The following is a 21,113-nucleotide window of genomic DNA, read 5'->3' as shown; positions in this document are numbered from 1 at the left end:
TAGGTGGACATTGAATTCTGGTTAGCTTTCGCCTCCGCAGAACGTTACCTGTTCTGTGGGGGAGTAGGTTAACGCACCATGTCTATTGAATAAAGGAGACGTGGGTTTAAATCCCATCAGAAAAGCGTAATTTTTTTTAGCAATTTATCCATTGTCAACACATTTGTGCCTATGAAATTTAGGCTTCAGGTAGATATGTCTAGCACACCATTTTGGTTCGTCATCCGAAAAATGTCAACATTCGAGTTGATAATTTCGACTCCCTGAGTCGTACCTATTATCAAGATTTTCTGAGAGGTAAAGAAGGTATAATTGGCCTCCTAAAGTGAGGTTAAGTTTTGTGAAATCCCGTTTCATATTTTAGTGATTGAGTCGTTTCAGATAAAATTTAATGTGGGATCGGGGTAGAAAAAATCATTTTATCGATAAATTTACCAAAAAAATAATGTTTAAACTGATGGGGAACTGGTATTTCCCTTTCAAACTTCCAAATTTTCACGACATAACCTCAACTTTTAATCGCCAATTAAAATTTCTGGAATTTTCCTACAGAAAATATCATTCTTTAATTAACCATCTATGTACTCCCCATGTTTGTTTTAGAACACCATTGGATTTAGACGAACTCGAGACAAACGAGATAAAGTGGAATTCAAAACGCAATATCACTGAAATTCCTTCCAGGATTTCATTTTGGGGTTATACTAGTAACTTCTTCAGGGATGATTTCACTGGAAAATACTATATGTTTGAACCAGAAATTCGAGCAGGAGTTCTCCTCACTTTAAATAGTGATCTCTTATTATCTTGAACAACTAACTGAAAACAACATGTTGAAACAAATCGCTTCATCGTTCCATCCCACTTCTCGCTTCCCCTCCTAATCACCTAATGATCGATCACGTACACAAGCGTCCAAATTTACCTTTTATTGTTTAATTAATAGTTATAGCTGGGATATTTTGTTTTCGATCAATGTGTATAATTTACGACGCTTCGTTCTATTCTTCAGTACATACAATATATAGCCGAGTGGTGGTAGAGCAAGTTCTACAATTACACACACATACTGTTTATACACAATGATTCGCAGTTACAAGACGTCCGGCAATAAAAATGTGAACCGAAAATTCGTGACAACCTATTTTATATAGCAGAAAACTCTCTGATTATGCCTGTGTGTAATGTTACATTTATGCATATATAACTCTAATGAACCGTTACAACTCTCTGTGACCTGGCACTCTCTATCTCACGCTCGGAACGTTCATGCTCTCCTTTTCCCGTGTTTCTTTTTTTTTGCTTAAACATCTATATGCTCATTTGTTATTTCCGCTAAAAACTCGTCCGCTTCCCCCCGCTGTTCCTGCCTCAACCTCGCCAGCTGCGCTACGGCAGCCGAGCGCGTTGTCCAGAAACCTCCTGCACCACCCCCGCGGCTGCCTCAATAGCTACCCACCTCGCAAGTGTCGGCCAGTTTCGGGCACAGCTCCTTGAACACCTTGGACACGTAGGAACACTTGGCCTCGAGCCCTCCGCCCGGCGGCAGGTCCGGAATGTGTTCCTCGCTCAACCGCTTCAAAATCATAGCGTACTCCACGTTCGTACCCATCTCGGCGATCATTTGCTCGACCCGCTTGTGCAGCGCCGCTTCCAGCTTCTCATCTTTTTTGATGGCTTCCTCGTTCGGGACCGGGGCGCCGGGGAATGCAATGATGATTATGCTCATATTGTCGCGACTTCCCTTGTGGAGGCAGGTATCGATGACCTGGTTGGCAATGTCCTCGAGGCTCTCGGAGATCTGCATTCGGCTGTGCACGTACTGGCACAGGTTGGCGTTGCTCATCACGTCCCACACGCCGTCGCAGGCCAGCACCAGGAACTCATCGGCCGGATCCCGGTCTTGGCAGAAAATTTCCGGTTCCGGCGACACCAACTGTTCACACTGGCCCAACTCCTTGGCGTTTTTGAAGTCGTAATCTCCTAGCGCCCGGGACACCGCCAGGCTCCCGTTTACCCTTTGGATCATAACGGATCCGCCGGCGTTCTGGATTCGCTGCTTTTCCCCCGGAAGGATCGGTTTGTGATCCTGAGTGGAGAATATCGGTGCACAGTTACGACACAGGATTGCCCTCGAGTCTCCACAATTTGCTACGTAGATATTCTGGCTGGAAATGAACGCACACACCGCGGTGGTTCCGGATTTGTCCGCTCCGGATGCCAACTCCGGAATGTCCCGCATGGATTCATCCAGCTTGAGGAACCCAGCGTGAATACCTTTTGTTATATCGTTATTGCTGAATTCCTGTGTCCGGACGATCGACTGCAGTAGATTCTTCGCACAATGATCGGCCACCTTGTGTCCCGCGTGACCATCGAACACCGCAAAGTAGTTCCAATCATCCAGCCCTTCCCCTAGTCCGGTTTTGGCGTAGTGTGCATCTTCCATCTCGCAGCGCCAGCCCTGCATCGATCCTACCCCGTACCGGAGCCCGTTGCCTTCGCCATGCTCGTTGTGCTTCGCCGTCATCGGTTTCTCCAGAAACGCACCCATCTCGACGTGGCTTGTGGTGAGTAGTTCAAAACGACACGATTCCGGTTCAAGTCCTCTCACGCTGCAGTTGCTACTACCATTGATTCTGGTGGCGGTTGTGGGTCACCCGAAACGAATGTCGCACACCTTCCCTTAAATCGGTTCGCCTACCGGGAATCGCGTAATCTGCAAGAAGGAAAAATAAAGGAAAGATACCGGTAAGAGAACGTTTTTTCGTCGAACATTTTGTGATAAGCAGCTAAGAGGAACGCTCCCAATTAATCCCATGTGCCTAGCCATCAGCGCGTATCACGGCCGACGTGCGCCACCGCACAGCGAGTTGTTCGGCGAATCTAACTGGTCAAAATTATGTAATAAACAATATTAGAAGCGACGAGCTTGGTGGTCTAGTGGCTACCGCTTCTGATTCATATTCAGAAGGTCCTGGGTTCAATCCATGGCTCGTCCCTTTTATCCTACTTTGTATTATTTATTAGAGTGGGTCATCGTTTATATGGAAAAATGAAAAAATCAATGGTATCCCATCAGATCAAAGCTTTTTTGATCCCATTTCAGGACCCAAATAAGTGTGCAAAATTTGAGCACGATCGGTTATGTCTACGTTTTGCGCATCGCGTTTGAAGTTTGTATGGGGTTTTACATGGGAAAACACACTTTTTTGGATTTCTCCGATAAAGTGGAAATATAGCCTAGAGTGTCCTGAAAAACTTTGTCGAAGACTTCGAAGTGATCTGATGCTTATGAAAAAAGTTATAGCGTTGACATTGCTTTGCGAAACAGTATGATTGTGTTGCTATTGTTATTCCTTTACATGTTAAAACATAAACACATGCATGCGGTTCGTTGGTTATAGTTATACATATTTTCACAAGCATCGGATCGTTTTACGGTCTTCAACAAAGTTTTTCAGAACATCCTAGGCTATTATTTTATAGTATCGGTTAAAAAGTTTCAGACAAACTTTTTCAACTTATGACAAAAATGCAAAAAAGTATGTTTCCTCATACAAAACCGCATAAAAATTTGAATTACAATGCGCAAAGTGTAGACGCAACCGATCGTGCTCAAATTTTGCATAGATACCTACTCAGGACCCGAAACGGAACCAAAAAAGCTTTGATCTGAGAAAACGGTTCCGATGACCCACACTATTATTTATCTTCCTACTTTCTCTTTTCTATACATATCCTCCCTATTTTCTCAGCACAGTGTAATTCTATCATATAACGACTACAAGTTATGCATCTGAGCGAGCTGTGCCGCTAATCTTCACGGAACCAGAAATCAATCAATATAGGTTCTTTTAACTCATATCGGCGCTTCTGTGCGAGAACCCAAATTTGTCTATACCGTGTTAGAGCTCTGAGTGTGTAGTTTTTGTTTGATCCCGGCAGAAAATTGCAATCCATCGCGAAATTCCTTCTACCCAGCGTTTAATTTCAAAGAACCCTAGAGGGTTGAAATAAACCCACTTTTGGGTATACGACAAAAATCACAAATTAGGCTTCTCGCACGGATGTTATCGGCTAGGTAGCTGCTTCTCGTTTTGTATTTGACAACACTGCGAGGGGAAGAGCGAGGGAACAACCTACTGCTGGGTAAAAAGTTCAAGCGGTTTACTTATTTTTTCGTTCTTTTAACGTATATTTAGGTAATCTGTTTTTTCCGTGTTTCAACAACCTATCATTTCTAGACGAACATTTGAAAAGGGCCTATCTGCTTTGCGTAAACAAACATGTTTTTGTCTCTGTAGGGCCCATCTGCATCCACCCACGCACATCAACACCCTTATCAGAAAGAGTGTTCTTCAAGCTATCTCTTAAGGGTGTTGATGTGCGTGGGTGGATGCAGATGGGCCCTGCAGAGACAAAAACATGTTTGTTTACAAAAAGCAGATAGGCCCTTTTCAAATGTTCGTCTAGATTTTACGCCTGGCATCAAGTACCAATGCGTGAACCCTTGCCAAAAAAAAGATTTCCCAACAACACTCCGATATCCGCATGAACTTGTGCAGACGCAGTGAACTCCGCGGTCTGTTGTCAACAACCCACTGACAGGCATTGTTGTCAACATCTATTTTGTTAAAACGGTCCCAAAATGTGTTGATCAAACGAAATTGGGCCCCTAATGTCACTACTGTCACTCCATAGTGGTTTCGCAGCGCGGTGTCACGAACACTAATGCAAATCTACTGGTTGAAAATATGCCCATTTGATTTTGCTGGGAACAGCTGATCTTTGTTTACTATTTTCAACCAGTAACTCAGGTGGTGTTCGTGTAATGCAGCGTGTACGTACACGCAACACCACTAAAGGTAGAAACCACTATGCTATAGGTATTAGTATGGGACAAACATCAAATTCTCGCTCCAGTTGACTTTTTCGATTCCATTTAGGTCTCATATGAACTTTGCAAAATTTCAGCGCAATCGGTGAAACTATAATTTAGCGCAAGCGGTGCAAAGTTTTCATAGGATTTACTATGGGAAAAGTTACACTTTCAGATAAAAATTCCCAGAGGTCGCCCCTTGTCTCGTTAATTCAAATCGATTAGCGCTTCTTGTAGAAAAATCATTTATGAAACTTTCTTTCGAAGACTGCAAAACAATTGGACGCTTGTGGAAAAAGTTATTGATTTATAACCGATTAGTGATCCAACGAACAGACATGTCCAAACACTGCACTGCACGAGGAGCCGATGCTCAAACACACTACCGTGGGTGCCAAGCCACCACCTAGCTCTCCGTGTTTCAGAACGAACACGCACCGTGTCTGGCTCAACACCGGTGTCGGTGGCGGTGCTCAGGCACTGGGCACGGTGTTTGCCGCTTCGGGTAACACGGAGCCCGAGTGTTTCCGATTATGCAAAACACTCGTGCGAGTTCAAGCGCTCGGTGCCGTTCATTCTCCAGAACCAGTTGCAAATGCTGTTGGTCAACGACGAGAGTGAAGTACTTGGCGACTCCTTTTGTGTCTTTCTCGTCCCTTCTGACTCAGTGGCTCTGATGCAGCCAAGCTACTACGCACTGTGGCCGAGCTCACTGAGTCACTGCTTCGGTGTTTCATACAATCGGAAACACTCGGCCTCCGTGCCCAACCAAAACTGAAACACGGAGCCGAAACTGAGGCTCGATTTATAACACCGACACGAGTGTTTCGCCAGACGCACTGCGTGTTCATCAGTAGAAGCTGAACGAAGGTGGTGATATGAACACACACGGTGGTGTGTTTACGGGCAAACACGCCACCGGTGCGGCACGGTTTGGTGTTTTGCCCATGTCTGCCAACGAACGGCTTTTTGTTTTGTTTTATCAGCAGCACTGCTGCCGCCGTTGCTGCATTGGGTGGCGGGTGGCATCACCACCCCCAGAAACAGCAGCAGCCAAGGCAGCAGCTACAGTGCTGCTGATAAAACAAAACAAAAAGCCGTTCGTTGGATCACTAATCGGTTATAAATCAATAACTTTTTCCACAAGCATCCAATCGTTTTGCGGTCTTCGAAGGAAAGTTTCATAAATGATTTTTCTACAAGAAGCGTTGATCGATTTGAATTAAGGCGACAAGGGGCGACCTCTGGGATTTTTTGTTTGAAAGTGTAACCTTTCCCATAGTAAATCCTATGTAAACTTTGAACCGCTTGCGCTAAATTATAGTTTCACCGATTGCGCTGAAATTTTGTACAGTTCATATTGGACCTAAATGGGATCTAAAAAGTCGACTGGAGCGAGGATTCATTTTTTCCATACAAGCGTGTCCCATACTAATAGGTATAGGCGTGTCAATGGCGTGGTTGTCAACAAGCGATTGCAATCAACACTTTCCTCCTTATTTTTTTTTTCTGCTAACCAGCACTTCAAATGTCAAAACATTTTGAACCAGTAATCAATTTAATTATTTGCTGTTAGCCAGTGATATGCATTGCAAAACGCATTCCAGCATTCACATTTTCTGCTGAGAACCAGCAATCTGTTCGAACAGTCACCAACGGGCTTGAAACAAATTCATTCCTTTATTTCTTCGACATTAAATGAGATTTTAATCTATTAAATTGCCTTTTGAAATAGAACTAAAACTGTGAAAAACATACAGGAAAACCTTACGGAAGAACTGTTTAGTAAGTACAATACAAATTTTAGAATCAAAATGTAAAATATCTGTCATTTTTGTTTTTAATTTTTAGCGGCCGGATGTCACGGAAAGCAGTAAGTGTGCAACTCAAGTTGATCAATTCAATACAAGTTGATTGAGAATAAAGTATAACGAAAAGTTATAAACTATGATATTTTGGAGCGATAAATCCCCCTTCCGATCTCTTTTGATTATTTGGAATGAGTTTGGAACTTAACATTACTGGAAAATCAACAAAATTAACTCGACCTCCGATTGCTGGTTAGCTACCAAACTATGAATTCACATTACTGATCATTCAGCAAGCCAGCAAGCCACCAACGATACAGTACAGATCGATTCCCTATATCCACACACTCTCACCGTCAGGGATGGGAACACTCACTTGGAAAGAGTTACACTCACTTGCTGTTTTCTAATCTCAGAAGCAAGCTATCAAAAAACTGTGTATGGAGCACTTTTACCTTGTGGTTTTATCTCAAACTTTCCCGAATAAAGTAAGGGTCGCACACGCATTCGAAAGTCGTGACAGAGCGTTGAAGGCAACTCTCCACGAGGTGAGTGTAATTTACATTCACCTCGTGGAGACTCGCCTTCATAGCCCTCTCACGACTTTGGTATGCGTGTGCGATCCTTAATGTATTCGGCAAAGTTTTAGATAAAACAACAAGGTAAAAGTGCTCCATACACTGTTTTTTGATAGCATGCTTCTGAGCTGAGAAAATACCAAGTGAATGTAACTCTTTCCAAGTGAGTGTTCCCATCCCTGCTCACCGTTAATGATCAAAACAACCCAAAGCAATATCTCACCAACCAGAGTGATGACTCTAAATGCAAACAACACCAAAAAAATGTATCCCTCTCCAAAAGACCCGGTCCAACCACTACAAAAATACATCGTCGTGTACAAGATACCATGCCTCAACTGTCAATCATGCTACGCGGGAATGACCACCAACAGCTTGAAGACAAGGATGTGTGGTCATCAAAGTACGATAAACACGCTAGAAAACCAACTGAACCAAGGCTACCGATACGACGACAACGAAATCCAACAACTTAAAGGGAGAAGGGCTCTCATGGAGCACTGCATCGAACACCACCACCGCTTTGATCTACAAAATCCAAAAATAATAGACCTTACACTTAAAAAATCTACTCTCCCAATCTTAGACATGTGCTATATTGCCACAATCCCTCACACTGTAAAGTAAACCGACGCACTGATACAGATAATTTGAATAGGTCATATACAAAATGGATCAATGGAGACTCTCTCACAGTCCATCGTAACACTAACCTATTAGTTCATTCAAAATTCATTAGAACATGCACTAGTTGTGATAGCGTTCAGCCAACCCCCAAGATCTCTTGCTAAATCCAGTGACCAAACCGTATTTTAGTTCGACTTTAGTCCGATCAAACACTCATATAAAACCACTTGATCACGATCTAATCCAATAACCATATATGATACGCGTAAGTTAAAAATTATCCCCGTAAACCCAACCGCCAATACTGACTATTTTATATGATATAGGCCATCATAAGGGCTGTAACTTTTTCAGGCCTGACGTCCCAAAAATCAAAAGTTTTTATAAATTGACCAGTTGATTATTATCGAGTAAGTTGTTTGAGGTTTAAAAAAGTTTTAAATTATGTAAATGTTTATATGTTAATTGTTCAAACTAATAGTTCAATATATTTAATATAAATAGGCCCTGAAGAAGGTCCGATCCGAGGATCGAAACGTCGGCGAAGATAAGAAACAATCAACGCTAAAACCAAAGACTGCCTAAGCCGAAATCCGAAATTGTAAATTACTACAAAAAGTCGTTACACACAAACCTAGCCAGGACTACACTCTCCTCGACCCACTAAACAACATTTCCATGGTCGCACGCCAAACCATTCGTCTCTCCGGAACCACCAGTAAGGCATTGTTTGAGAGAGCATATCGCAGCTGCGTAGCTTGCAACAACGAACATCGATGATTCGCTTTGGGGAGTCCACCAAGGTAGAATGCTGGGGGGGGGGGGGGGGTTACAAATCATAACGTCCGGGCCATGATGTCCCGGCCCCATGGCGGATTTTTATGCGAAATAACGTCCAAAAGTTTGGATGCGTTCTATGTGCCTTCTTTCCTTTGACCTTATGACGCAGATGCATATTTGGACGTAATGTCTCCAGTTAGCCTAATGGTTAAGGCTATCCATGGATCGCCAATCCGGAGACGGCGGGTTCGATTCCCGTTCTCGAAAATTTTCTCGACTCCCTGGGCATAGTGTATCATTGTACTTGCCTCACAATATACAAATTCATGCAATGGCAGGCAAAGAAAGCCCTTCAATTAATAACTGTGGAAGTGCTCAAAGAACACTAAGTTGAAGCAAGGCAGGCCAAGTTCCAGTGGGGACGTCGTGCCATAAAGATGAAGAAGTCCTGAAAAAATGTGTCACAAAATCCTGGGGCATTATGGCCTCGGACGTTCCAACTAAACTCATCCCTACACATTCTCTGGACAAGATTGTCCGGAGTTGTGTCCTCCCCGTATGTGCAAAGCATGCGGTCACGCACTAGGCGAAAACGCGGGAACACGAACAAACCGTGTTCCGCCGAACCTAAGACAAAAAGTTGTGAAGAACTATAATGATCGTGTTTAAAGATCGTTTTGCGCCAACAGCAAATATGATTGCGAACGAAACAAGCTTCACCAGTAGTAGATATGGGCAAGCGTCTTCGGTCATTCGCGAAGTCCAATGTTACGACAAAAACGTGATCAATCGTGCAAGTTCGGAAATTGTAGCTGGAATCCAAGGTACGGAGTTGCGAGCTGTGCTTTCGAAAGAGAAGAAGCTAACGTTTTAATTCCTGGATCGGTACAAGATTTGTTATTTCTTGGTAAATGAGTTTACTTATGTCGAATTCGTTTATTTGAACCGCCTGCACCGCTTTGCCACCGGGTGTAGCAAACTTGCACCGAAACCGTTCGTTTATTCGCTGGTACTGTTCTGTTTTGACACCCGATTGGCACCGGTGCAAGAAAATGCTACACCCAGTTTGAGCAGGTACAAAGCTAGTTTTACCAATACATGCATATCGCTGAACTTGTATCGTGATTTTGTTTTGGTAGGAATGATGATTTTCTCTTCGGCATTAGGTAAACAATTTTCTTGGATATTCGTTTATTTTGAGATACCGTGCGGTACCCATATTCTGAACGGTTAAGGGAATCTCACAACAAACACTAAAATAAATGGAAGTTCTTATTGCTAGAGATAATGCTTCACATTACCATCAAGTGTATTTGTTGTCTAGCTAAATGTATAAAATAAATTAAATCTCATAATAACTTCTAGTCTCTGATCTAGACATATTTTTGTTTGTGGACGACGTGTTCCTAATTATGGACACCATAAGAAGCCGTGGTCCTAATTCTGAACACATAGTGTTACTTACTATGTACAAATACATTCTCTACGTTCGCAGTTCAGTCAAAAACGATATGTTTTGTAACGATTGGATAATAGAGGGGCTTAATAAAATTAACATCTCAACTCTCGATTCAATAAATGGCTTCATAAAAGGAAAATCTATTTTGCGTTAGCCGACTGTTCAGAATATGGAGCTGTCTATAATATGGTGCTCGCACGGTATTTTAATGTCCAAACAGCAAATCGGTGCGTTTAAAAATTATTTAAACTTGATCGCCTTTCAACTTCTGAGGAATCTAAAAAAATTATCGGTAACATGAAATTTCAAAGAGTTGATTAAATGTATATTTTTCCCATCACTTTTTTTTTGATTATCGCAAATATGTGGATTAACTTAATGATTTTAATCATTAGAATTTTCTGTCGCATGGTGATCTATGATGTATGAAAAAAATTACGTAATAAAGATTTGATAAGCCCAGAATAAAATAAAAATCTATTTATTCAAATTGGACTGAAATATTACTGAAGTAACATTTCGTAGGTACAAACAGTATCAAAAACCGTAAATTCTTTTTTTTTCTTACAACAAATATTGAATTTTTGAATTACATTGAAAGTCAAACAAATGTCACTAAAGGATGGTTAAAGCGTTTTTAATATGAGTTGCGTTTCAATAACGTTATGTTAAAACATTTATTTATTTTTCTTTTTACGTTGTAGCTAAACGTTTTCTATTGAACTGCCTTTAACATTTTTGTGTTGAATTTGTGCACGTCGATCGTTTACAATTGTATGTTAGCATATTTTTTTTTGGACAACGGAAATAGTTAAATTCTAAAAAGTAAGTAATTGAAAAATTATGATATTACAAGAATTTGAAGAAGATAAATAATGTAGGAGTGTTAAAACATTGAATAACAATTAAGTAACATTTATCATTATATCATGTACAAGATGATTACTGACAACTTTTAAAATTGTTTAATTGTATATAGAAAGTAAAAAATAAAAATTAATAAAAATGATTTTGTTCATCACGGAAATCATGAAAACATTAATCATGTTTATTTTTGATATCCTTTATTGTTTTTATTGACGCGCTCATGCGCTCTTACTAATACCATCATAAGCTGTCAACAAATTGCACCGAAACCGTTCGTTTTTCCGGTGTCAATTGCTACACCGGTGCAGTGCACCGTCGGGAATAAACGAATTCGACATTAGAGTTCTCTGAGTGTGTATGTCACACAATATATTATCTGTGGTATTAGCAAAGATGGTTAGAAGGAAAAAGATGACCGACTCAAAATTTTCCCATACATTCCTCCGGAGACACACACGAATGAACTTCATTGTTTAAAGTGACGTTCATAAAAAAGGCCACACTATGCATGTCACACTACCGCCATCTGTTGAGTGAGAAGCGCAAGAAACGTCCTTTATGGCTAGATTCAAGTTAGCGTGTACCATTTTGAAGCAATAAAAAAACACGCTAAAACCGCGTAACACAAAATTGCGTCGAGTAAATCTGATTCAACTTTTTTTGTAAATATTTTGCTTATAAAATATTATTTTAATGAACCGAAATTATATGGCACGATTCAGTCATTTTAATAATATGTAATTTTCCATGATTTGTCAATCTACATTGGAATCATCGCATGGATGGATGCATCTCATTTTTTTTTCAAGATATTTTGAAGAGAATCCAGTCACGAAGATAAACTACGGTGCCAGGCATCTGAAAGCCTCGACATCTGCAATCATAAACGCCAGCTTCTGACGTAGTTTCGCCCCCTAAGCTCTCCAAAATTTGATCAATTTATTTTTTTTTCATGATTTTCTGCATTTTTCATCATTTTCTGCAGATAAATGCATCAATTTTCACGTGACTATGCCTAAACTAAATGAACTGCGTCGATAATTTCCGAATTTGATTTATTTGGAGAGGCGTTGGCCAGCTCCTCCCCTCCAAAACTACGTCACAAGTTGGCACGTATGTCTGCAAATCTTATGTAATGTAACATCTTAATTACCAAAAAGTAATCACATTACATATCAATTGCAGATGAATTATTTGTGCAAACATATTTGTGTTATCGAACATTGGAACATTCAAATTAAGCTCAAAATTGGTTCACCCAACACTGAATCGATTGATTAAATTAAAAATCTATTGGCGATTACAATAATAACCTTGCGCGTGACTGTGTGAAATGTGTGAAAAAAGTTTAGCGTGAATTTGCCTGTGCGTTTGTTTTGAGATTTTTTTCCGAAAATTCATTAAGAGTGTATTAGTTGAACGTTGGCTCACCAGAGCGGCGCTATTCGTGTCGCCTGTTAGGAGCGGAAGTCGTTCATCTTTTTCCTTCTAACCATCTTTGGTATTAGTTTTACAATAGAAATGTTTGGAGTTAAAATCAATGTTATGGAATATTATTACCTAATGGATGTAATTGAGATACCTACATTCAAACAACTAAAATTTGTCAAAAACTAACCGACCAATATGGGAAACAGAAAAAACTGAAAACTAATGAGCCCTGGAGGTACCTCAGGGGACGTTCATAAACCACGTAGACTTTTAAGGGGGAGGGAGGGATCTGACCAAAGTCTAAGCTTCATACAAATTTTATTTTTTTTTATAGATAAAAGTCTACGAGGGTGAGGGGGATCTGAGATGACCAAATTTTGGTCTACGATGTTTATAAACGGCCCCTCGTGTTCATTGAATATATCTGATACTTCGTCTGAAAGTAGCCGAGCCATGTTGCATTGTTAGAGTTGTACTAAAGGTGATAAAATCAATGAAAATATGTAACGATGCATTTGTACTTGAGTTTTGTCAATCCTCAGGATCAAATATTAGTGAGGAATCCTAGTTGGAACGTTACACCAGAATAAAAATGTGTGCTTTTTGAATACATAAAATATAAACATTATCAAAAGCTCGAATTTTGACCACCAACTATCAACAAATTGCTTATCTGTGCGCCCGGCATGTTTTGTTATTTCGCAAGCTCGTGGGAAGCAAACAGAAATAGAGATGACCTCACCACCATCCGATCCACCGAACGAACGGACGAACGCGCGAAACCCAATCACAACTCACATCGCACACACCACTCTGGCTGCAGTAAACAAGAGTGATATCGGACGGAACTACTTAACTGCTCTCTAGCCTAGCCTATAGGCTGGCGTGTTTTGTTATTGTTTGTTGCCTCCCCCTGCAGGGGGAGGTTCGCTGAAAGAAGGGACTAAGCGATTTCTACAGCGATGCTTGAAAAAGGAACGTTTTTAATGCTGATGAAAAAAGTTGGTTTTGAATCGTCTACCAATCATCCATCATTTCATAAATTTTCGCATGGATATCTTGGTGGCAGGACCTTTTTTCAAATGCAATCTTTTACAAAATATATGTTTCATGAAAAAGGTCCAAATGTTGGTAGTATCACAAAAACTCTTAATCTGACGGATAACTATCAATAATAAAATAGAAAAAAGAGACTTCTTAATCCGTACAACTTAAAGGAAAACTGTAAACACCGCTACATGCCAGTATACTTCGATGCATCAGTCAGTTAACAACTCGCCACCCTCTGCATTGCTGTTCTACGTAAAAGTGTCCCACGTTCAATGCGATTTCCTATTTACATAGGACAGTAGTTAGTGCAGGATGACAGGACAGTATACAGAGGCATTGACACCCACAAATGTAGACTGGGAGATGCAAACGGTTTGGCCGCGGTTGATGCACTCCGACATACGATGACGATAAGAGCACCACGAGGTCACGGGCGGCGGTGTTTGCTAATTGATACGTGTGGGTAGAAGCTATGAACGGTGAGCTTTCTGGATTCAGCCCAGTTGTGTGGTCACGATTGTTTGTGACGTGGGCGCCCATGCTTGGGGACGGGGAAATTATTTTGGTCAAGAAGATGCTTCATTAACCGATGCGCTGATAACACAGTAGGACAAGCTTTGATCTGTTTGATTTTTAACAGATCTCGTGAGCTCGTTTCATAACTTTTTTTATGTATAATTTTCGTCTCGTTATGAATATCGTAATTGTTTCAAATCAAAACTTATTAGAAATCTATAGTTCAAGTGTAGTTTTTAGCGATAATTTGTAAATTAATTCGTTTAATACACATAAATGTAAACTTTGCTGATAATTTCTTTTTCACTAATAAGGCTCTTCCCGTATAGGTTGTGGAAATGCAGAGGTATTCTTGAACTCTATTCATAAAAACATTACACCTTAACATCTTTTTCCTTTCTAACTCGCCGTAATAACTTGGCCAGCACAATTGTTGATGAAAAAAATGAATGAGCTGTGAAAGTTGCACCTTGAGAATAAGTGGAGTGTCCCAAGATTCATTTGGATCTAAGTGCACGTCTAAGTGTAAATAATACCAGTTCAGATCAATCACGAAACTTATTGACAAACTAAATATAGTATGTAGTGAATTATTTAAACAATTAATCGATTGAAGCAGCAGGATTATGAAGGATTACAGGTTGCTCTGGTGTCGTATAGCTATATTTCGAAAGCACTGTAGTTACACGCAGCTGATGTACACACAGAATACATAGGATAAAACAGCTAAATAGGTAGAGCACAAAGTGCAACACATAACACCATACAGTTTTAATGCTGATGTGGTGTCAGCAGACGTATCCTCACCGAGAGCGCTACTGTCTAGCTAGCTAGGTACTTATGCAATTAGCAGCATTATCACACGAACTATATGAACGAACGCATCATGATGCTAAAATATACACATGCACACACGTGCTTTGATCATCATGATGGCTAACGAGAGATGTGATGCGATATGGCGGATGGATACTTCCCGGTAGTGCTATAGGGACGCAAAGTGACCGTGTATGTACCGTATCTATATCGAATACAGAAACCATCAACATCCTATTAATAGACTCCTCAACAACTCGATTATGAATAGAGCATGTAACGCATTTTTCACACTTTTACTTACAAACAAACCCTTCAAAATAGCGTTCCTTCTTTCCGTCCCAACTGAAAGCTAACCTGCTTCCAATCATGTTTCAAAACATTTGAACATTATTACGTAGCCGAAAATAAACCACTTAGTCTTTTGTTTTATCATACATATTTTTTGGGGTAGGGTTTCGAACTACTTGGGCACCCGCGCCAATTCCCGGCACCTCACAGCAAAACAAATCAAAATATCACTTGCCGCATATTTTCCAAACGCACTTCCGTATAGGTAATCATCACATGCAACATTTTCGAGACGGGATCCACAAGTCAATGAGCTACACGTTCACTTTGAAGCCGTACAAGTGGTCAAAACAGCTATTGCACGCAGACGAGTGCACTTCGTCAGCACAAAGATGGGTGCCGAAGTGATTTCCCATTTGATTTTGCTGGAAATTCGGCACTGGTGCCGGGAATTGGCGCTAGAATAAGTGCAGTAAACTCGTTTCAAATCAACTTTACGGCAAAAAATCTTGTTAACAACAAGTTCACGCAATAAGGTATCTGATTCAGATGTAAGAAGTGGACGAAATGGGTCGTTTCGTTGAGAATTTAGGCGATGCACAATTTTGTTTACCTGTAACGTGGGTAGATCACATTGAAATGGTGCATTCTACCACATTTAATTTTGATCTTGCAATTTTCCTAATAAATGTAGCCAGGCTCCTGTAGGAACATCAAGAATTTAAGTAGTTTTTTTTGCGGTGTGTCTATTTGTGTGTTTAGTGTTTGCTGATAATGAACATATTGTTTCGGGAAGTTTCAGGTAGATTTATCATATGATGCAGGAATTTCGCGAAGGTGTATAATAGAGCAGTTCAGACTTCAAACATGTTAAAAATTCAAAGCTCCCATATGTTCATTACAATCCTTGGTGCAAAACTCACTGTGAAAGCAAATTGAAGAAACGAAGTGAAGTCAGAGACAAGTAGACGTAACACTGTCGAAATTTGATTCTTATATATGTCAAGATCCTTATTACTTTGAGAGTAGATGTTTTCGATAAAGTTATTAGGCTGGTCAATGGCCTACAGGTTATGGGTCGTTTGATTCGGAATTCTGCCACTAGGTAGTGCTAGGGGTCAAACAAATTTTATATGTAATATTTCTCAGGACTCTGATCACTTAGAAAGTTGGTGTCTTCGGCAATGTTGTTTGTTAGGTCAAGGGCTCATAGTTAATGGACCACTTGTTTCGAAACTCCGCCACTAGGAGGCGCTAGTTACACATCTGCAAGATCATGCAAAGATTGATTTTTTTCATAAAGTATTCAACAAGCTTTAATTTTGTTTTCATTGAACATTTTCAAGTCAAGTCGAATGTTTTTCAAATACCAATGTGTTAGCCGTAAGTGTGCAGAATGTCATATTATTCGGTTCACTAAATTCTGAGATATAGCAGATTAATGAAGAACACTCAAATATGAATCATTTTACTATAATCGCTCTTACTTCATGTAAAGTTATCCTATCAAGCCAAAATTTGTAACATTTCGAGCTAACTAGTTGTGTAATTAGCGATTAAAATTTGAGAATTTTTGGTGCACTCAATGAAAAGTTACCGCTTGATGAATATATTCAAGATAATTAATAAAAGTTGCATGCTTCTATTAATTTGCAGCTAGCTCTGCCTTCTGGCAGAATCTCGAACCAATCGGCTAATCAACAGAGAGGCCTTTATCAACCAAACAACATTGCCGAAGACACTATCTTTCTCTAGGGGCAAGACAGATACAGCGACAGTAACTCTGTTATCGCAGTGTTGCTCAGAATTCCTCTGGATTGCTCTGGATCAATCTGGTTTTCCCGTTTCGTAGCGACGTTTCTGAAATGATTTGAGCAAAAAGAGTTACTCAGGATTGCTCAGAGCTGCTCCGGATTTCACAGTGTCTTGCCCCTAGATCGTTCTATGTAATCATAATCCTAAGATATATATAATATAAAATATGTTTGCTCTGTAGCTCTTCGCACAACTAGTTATTTATAAATAGTACAAATTTGGTCTTGATTGGATAACTTTACGTGTAGTTAGAGCGATTCTGATAAAATTAGTCATATTTGAGTGTTTTTCATTAGAGCGCTATATCTCAGGATTAAGTGAACCGAAAAACATTTAACTCAACTTGAATATGTCCAAAGAAAACAAAATTACAGCTCGTTAAATACTTCATGAAAAAATCAAAATTCAATCATATTTGCAAATGTTTAACCTAGTGGCGAAATTCCGAAAAAAAATGTCCATGAACTGTAAGCCGTTGACCTTCCAAACAACATTGCCGAAGACACCATTTTCCAAGTGATCAGAGTCCTCAGATATATGAAATATAAAATTTGTTCGATAACTAACGCCGCCTACTGGAAGAATTCCGAATCAAACGTAGGTCCTCGAACTAACAATCATGCTAAAAACACCAACTCTGTAAGTTATCAGGATCCTGAGATATATAGGAAGAAAATTTCGTCAGTGTTATGTTCGTTTGTCTGTGATTTCTGTCATATCAACTGCGCAATGAGCACACTGAACGAAAATCCCCGCCACAAAGTGAATGAAAATTGCCTCATCCGAGCCCCATGCCTAAAATCAGATGATTTTTGGATTTTTGTCATTCAAGAGCTGATCTGACAGAATCAAAACAGACGGTATGAAAATCACACAAAGCTACCACTATAATCATACTATTCAGAATCAAAACAAATCTGGACATGGATGATTTTCATTCAAAACCCATTCAGTTTACCGGATGAGATGAGAATGAAAATCTTTACGAAAGTATATAGACATTGTTCACTGCAGTCTACAATTTAAATTGATTTAAATTCTTAATTAAACAACTAATATTACAACCATCACAACAAGTTAGAAGGAATCTGATTTCAATTGAAGTCAATTTCGCTCGAACTCGTTGAAATGGTTGTAATATTAGTTGTTTGGAAAATAACAATAGAACAAACTTTGATGTATGTGAATTATTTTTTATTTGAATTTTATTGGTTTTTATTATCAGAAATCTCATTTTATATTAATACACATAAATATATCACTATTCTGCATCACAGTCGAACACTTTTGCACGACGCATTTTTTTCCGCGACCACTTCAACGTTGATTTTACCATTATAAACTGTCAAAGGATGGCGCACCAACAGCAAAATGAAAAACAATCTTAAATTGAATTACTTTCAGAATGGGGAACACGCAGACAATTAGAATACAAAAAGTAAACAAGAATCCGTCATTATTGTTCAGTAAATCATTCGATCGCGATTGTCATTCAGTTTTAGGAATCACCGAGTGAGCCCTGGATTGAGCACACGATTGAATGACAATTCATATTTTGAGTTGTGGGGATTTTCATTCAGCGATTGAATGATTTTCGGTATGAAGCATCGAGGAAAATGCTTTCCGATGGTTTTTTGATGATAATCATTCACAACAAACCCCAAGCGAAAAATCATTCATTAATTGTGTCAATTTTAGTTTTATTACAGGATGATTTTGGTTCAATCGAAGGCAGTCAAATCATTCTGCTGAGAAATCATTTAAAATTCAGATTTTGCGGGTCTGTACCGCATTGAATGAAGAATCATTCTTTGTACGGCGGGCGTTTTCGTTCAGTGCAGCACATTGAGTTGAAACGTATCGAAAACTTACCAGTGCCGGACCGGCTCAGGACCAGGGTTGGTAACCATCTGTTTCGTCACCGACCAACGACCAATTAAAAAAGTTCGTCAGCAAATAAAACTCCGTCACTTGCATCATTATCAGCGACCGACAAAAAAATCACGACGAGGATGAACCGAAAATAAAACAGGGAGCTATTAGCCTGTGCATGCCGGCAAAATCGACATACGAATGACACTAATGAGTGGAGCTTTTTTGTCGATCATTTAAAGCTTTCAACAGCGTTCGACATTCGATAAGAAAATCTTATTGGAATCTAATTGGAATCGTAAACAACAGCTTTTCCCATTGAACCCTCATTGACTGAAATTCAATTCAACCGTTATTTTAATTTTCAGGTTATAATATCTCACAAATCGCAAAAATCGCAACCTGAAATTTTTAGCAAATACACATCAAGAGGTATATTTTGGTGTTTTTTGAAATATTTGAACTTTTGTAATAGTATTATTAACCCTAAAAGGGATACCTGGGGTCCATTGGACCCCAGGCGCCTTTCAGAGCTCGTCTTTGATGGAACACACTCAGCGAGGTGACGAAACTGAGGCCATGAAGGTATCCCTTTTAGGGTTAAAGGTGGTGCCTCTACAAATTTTCGACAGTATGTTCACAGACGAATTTATGGTTTACAAAACGGCAGATAGGGTAATTGTTCCCATCGTTGTGGTAGTACCTAATGTTGCGGTAATGGCACTTGAGCACTTTTTCGACTGAAATGTTACCAAAAGGTATTTTTAATAGATGTATAGTGCTTTAATTATGAGATTCCACCATTTCTTTGCTTAAAATTTGCCCAAAAATCTATTTAAAAAATATTTTCCTTAATGTGTTTGCTACAGTGTTCCTATTGTTGCGATAGTGTTCCTAATGTTGCGGTATCCCATTCCCATATGATTTCAATAGGATACCGCAACAATAGGAACAAATACCGCAACATTAGGAACACAATGTTCTTTCAGATAAAAACAAATAAAATGCTCATAACAACATCAAAGTGGCAATATTTCGTTATTTTTTCCGTAGATTAAGGATGGATTTCATTATTTTCAATTCAATCCATGCAAAAAGTTTGCTTGGCGCGATACAATTGTGGTTTAAACATGAACCCAGTGCTTAACTCCTCCATGATCGGATCAATTACCCTAACTTTTGAAAGAAGAAAAAGACATCTCTAATTTTTTGATATGTTATGTATAAATGTCTCAGTTTTCAATTGATGCAAATTTTGAAAATCGGTGGTTGTGGTATAAAAATCCAAGATGGCAGCCAAAATCAATATGGCCGACCCAACTTTTTATAATTTTTTTTTTTTTTTTGTAAAAGAAGTTTTATTTGTCATGAATGTACAAAAATATTATCTACATAATTGTTTTAACTTTCACTGTCTAAATGGAATTCAAGCTCTGATACATCAATTCTATTATTACTCGTGTTAATAAAGGAGATGTATAATGAAAATAGTTTTAGAATTCTATGCCTTGTTACAATATTCATATTTTGCAAAACTGGAATTGAGAAATCGTCAAAGTTCAATCGTCTCCATCCGTTGAGAATCACTGTTGCTCTTCGCTGTAGTGTTGTCCACGCAGGTAGAACTCTAGTACATTCACTGAATTTGTGCTTCAGTGTTTCAATCGCTGCGTTGCAGTGATTGCATACTGCTGTGTCCACTCGTCTTATCCGCTGGTACAATTGTCCGTGTTCATATTTCTCGTTCACAAACATGAAGAGATTACTGCGCACAGAGCTAGGAAGTCGTCGGGAAGATATAGAGAGCCAAGCTCGTTTCCAGTTGAAGTTCGGGTTATTTCTCTCCACTCTCGGAGCATCTGTTTGTTCCACATACGTTCGGTGAATTTGGTTGGCCGTCGGGGATTGTTGTAGGAACATTGGCAGCAGACTATATTCTCGGCATACTATATTTAGATCTGGGAGATTCGTTGGAGTTGGAGGCCTTATTCCATTTTCTGGTCGAAGGAAGGTTTTGTAGAATGGCATAGAGTCGATTTCCTGAACATAACGATTCACCATCAAAGCTTTGCACTTCAAAATAGGAAGTTGAAGTTTCAGCCCACCGTGTGCGTAGTCACGTGCTAGCTGCTGGAGTGGAATTCTTGCAGGTATTCTATTCCAAAGAAAGGTCCCCATTGTAGCTGTAATTTTTGCGGTGTGTACACTATTTGGGGGGATAATGGAGGCAAGGTACCATATCTTTGATGTTAGAAAAGTGTTCAGAAGGATTACTTTTTGGTGGAGATTTAGTGACCGCGTCGAATTGAACCATGCTAATT

The 21,113-nt window shown here is 39.6% G+C and overlaps 1 protein-coding gene across 1 annotated transcript in view; it reads right to left on the bottom strand.

Annotated features, from left to right (window-relative positions):
* LOC109432777 (protein phosphatase 1B) overlaps nucleotides 1-21,113 on the bottom strand; it is a gene marked incomplete at its 5' end in the record, with an annotated part of 66,189 nt that overhangs the window by 3,537 nt on the left and 41,539 nt on the right. Inside the window, 1 exon segment of the mRNA XM_062849956.1 lies at nucleotides 1,460-2,719. Within this exon segment, the coding sequence (XP_062705940.1) occupies nucleotides 1,460-2,554 (1,095 nt within the window).

Source organism: Aedes albopictus, chromosome 2 (genome assembly GCF_035046485.1).
Source record: "Aedes albopictus strain Foshan chromosome 2, AalbF5, whole genome shotgun sequence".
Classification (NCBI taxonomy): domain Eukaryota; kingdom Metazoa; phylum Arthropoda; class Insecta; order Diptera; family Culicidae; genus Aedes; species Aedes albopictus.
The sequence above is the reverse complement of the archived record's forward strand: the minus strand, read 5'-3'. Positions and strand labels throughout refer to the sequence as shown.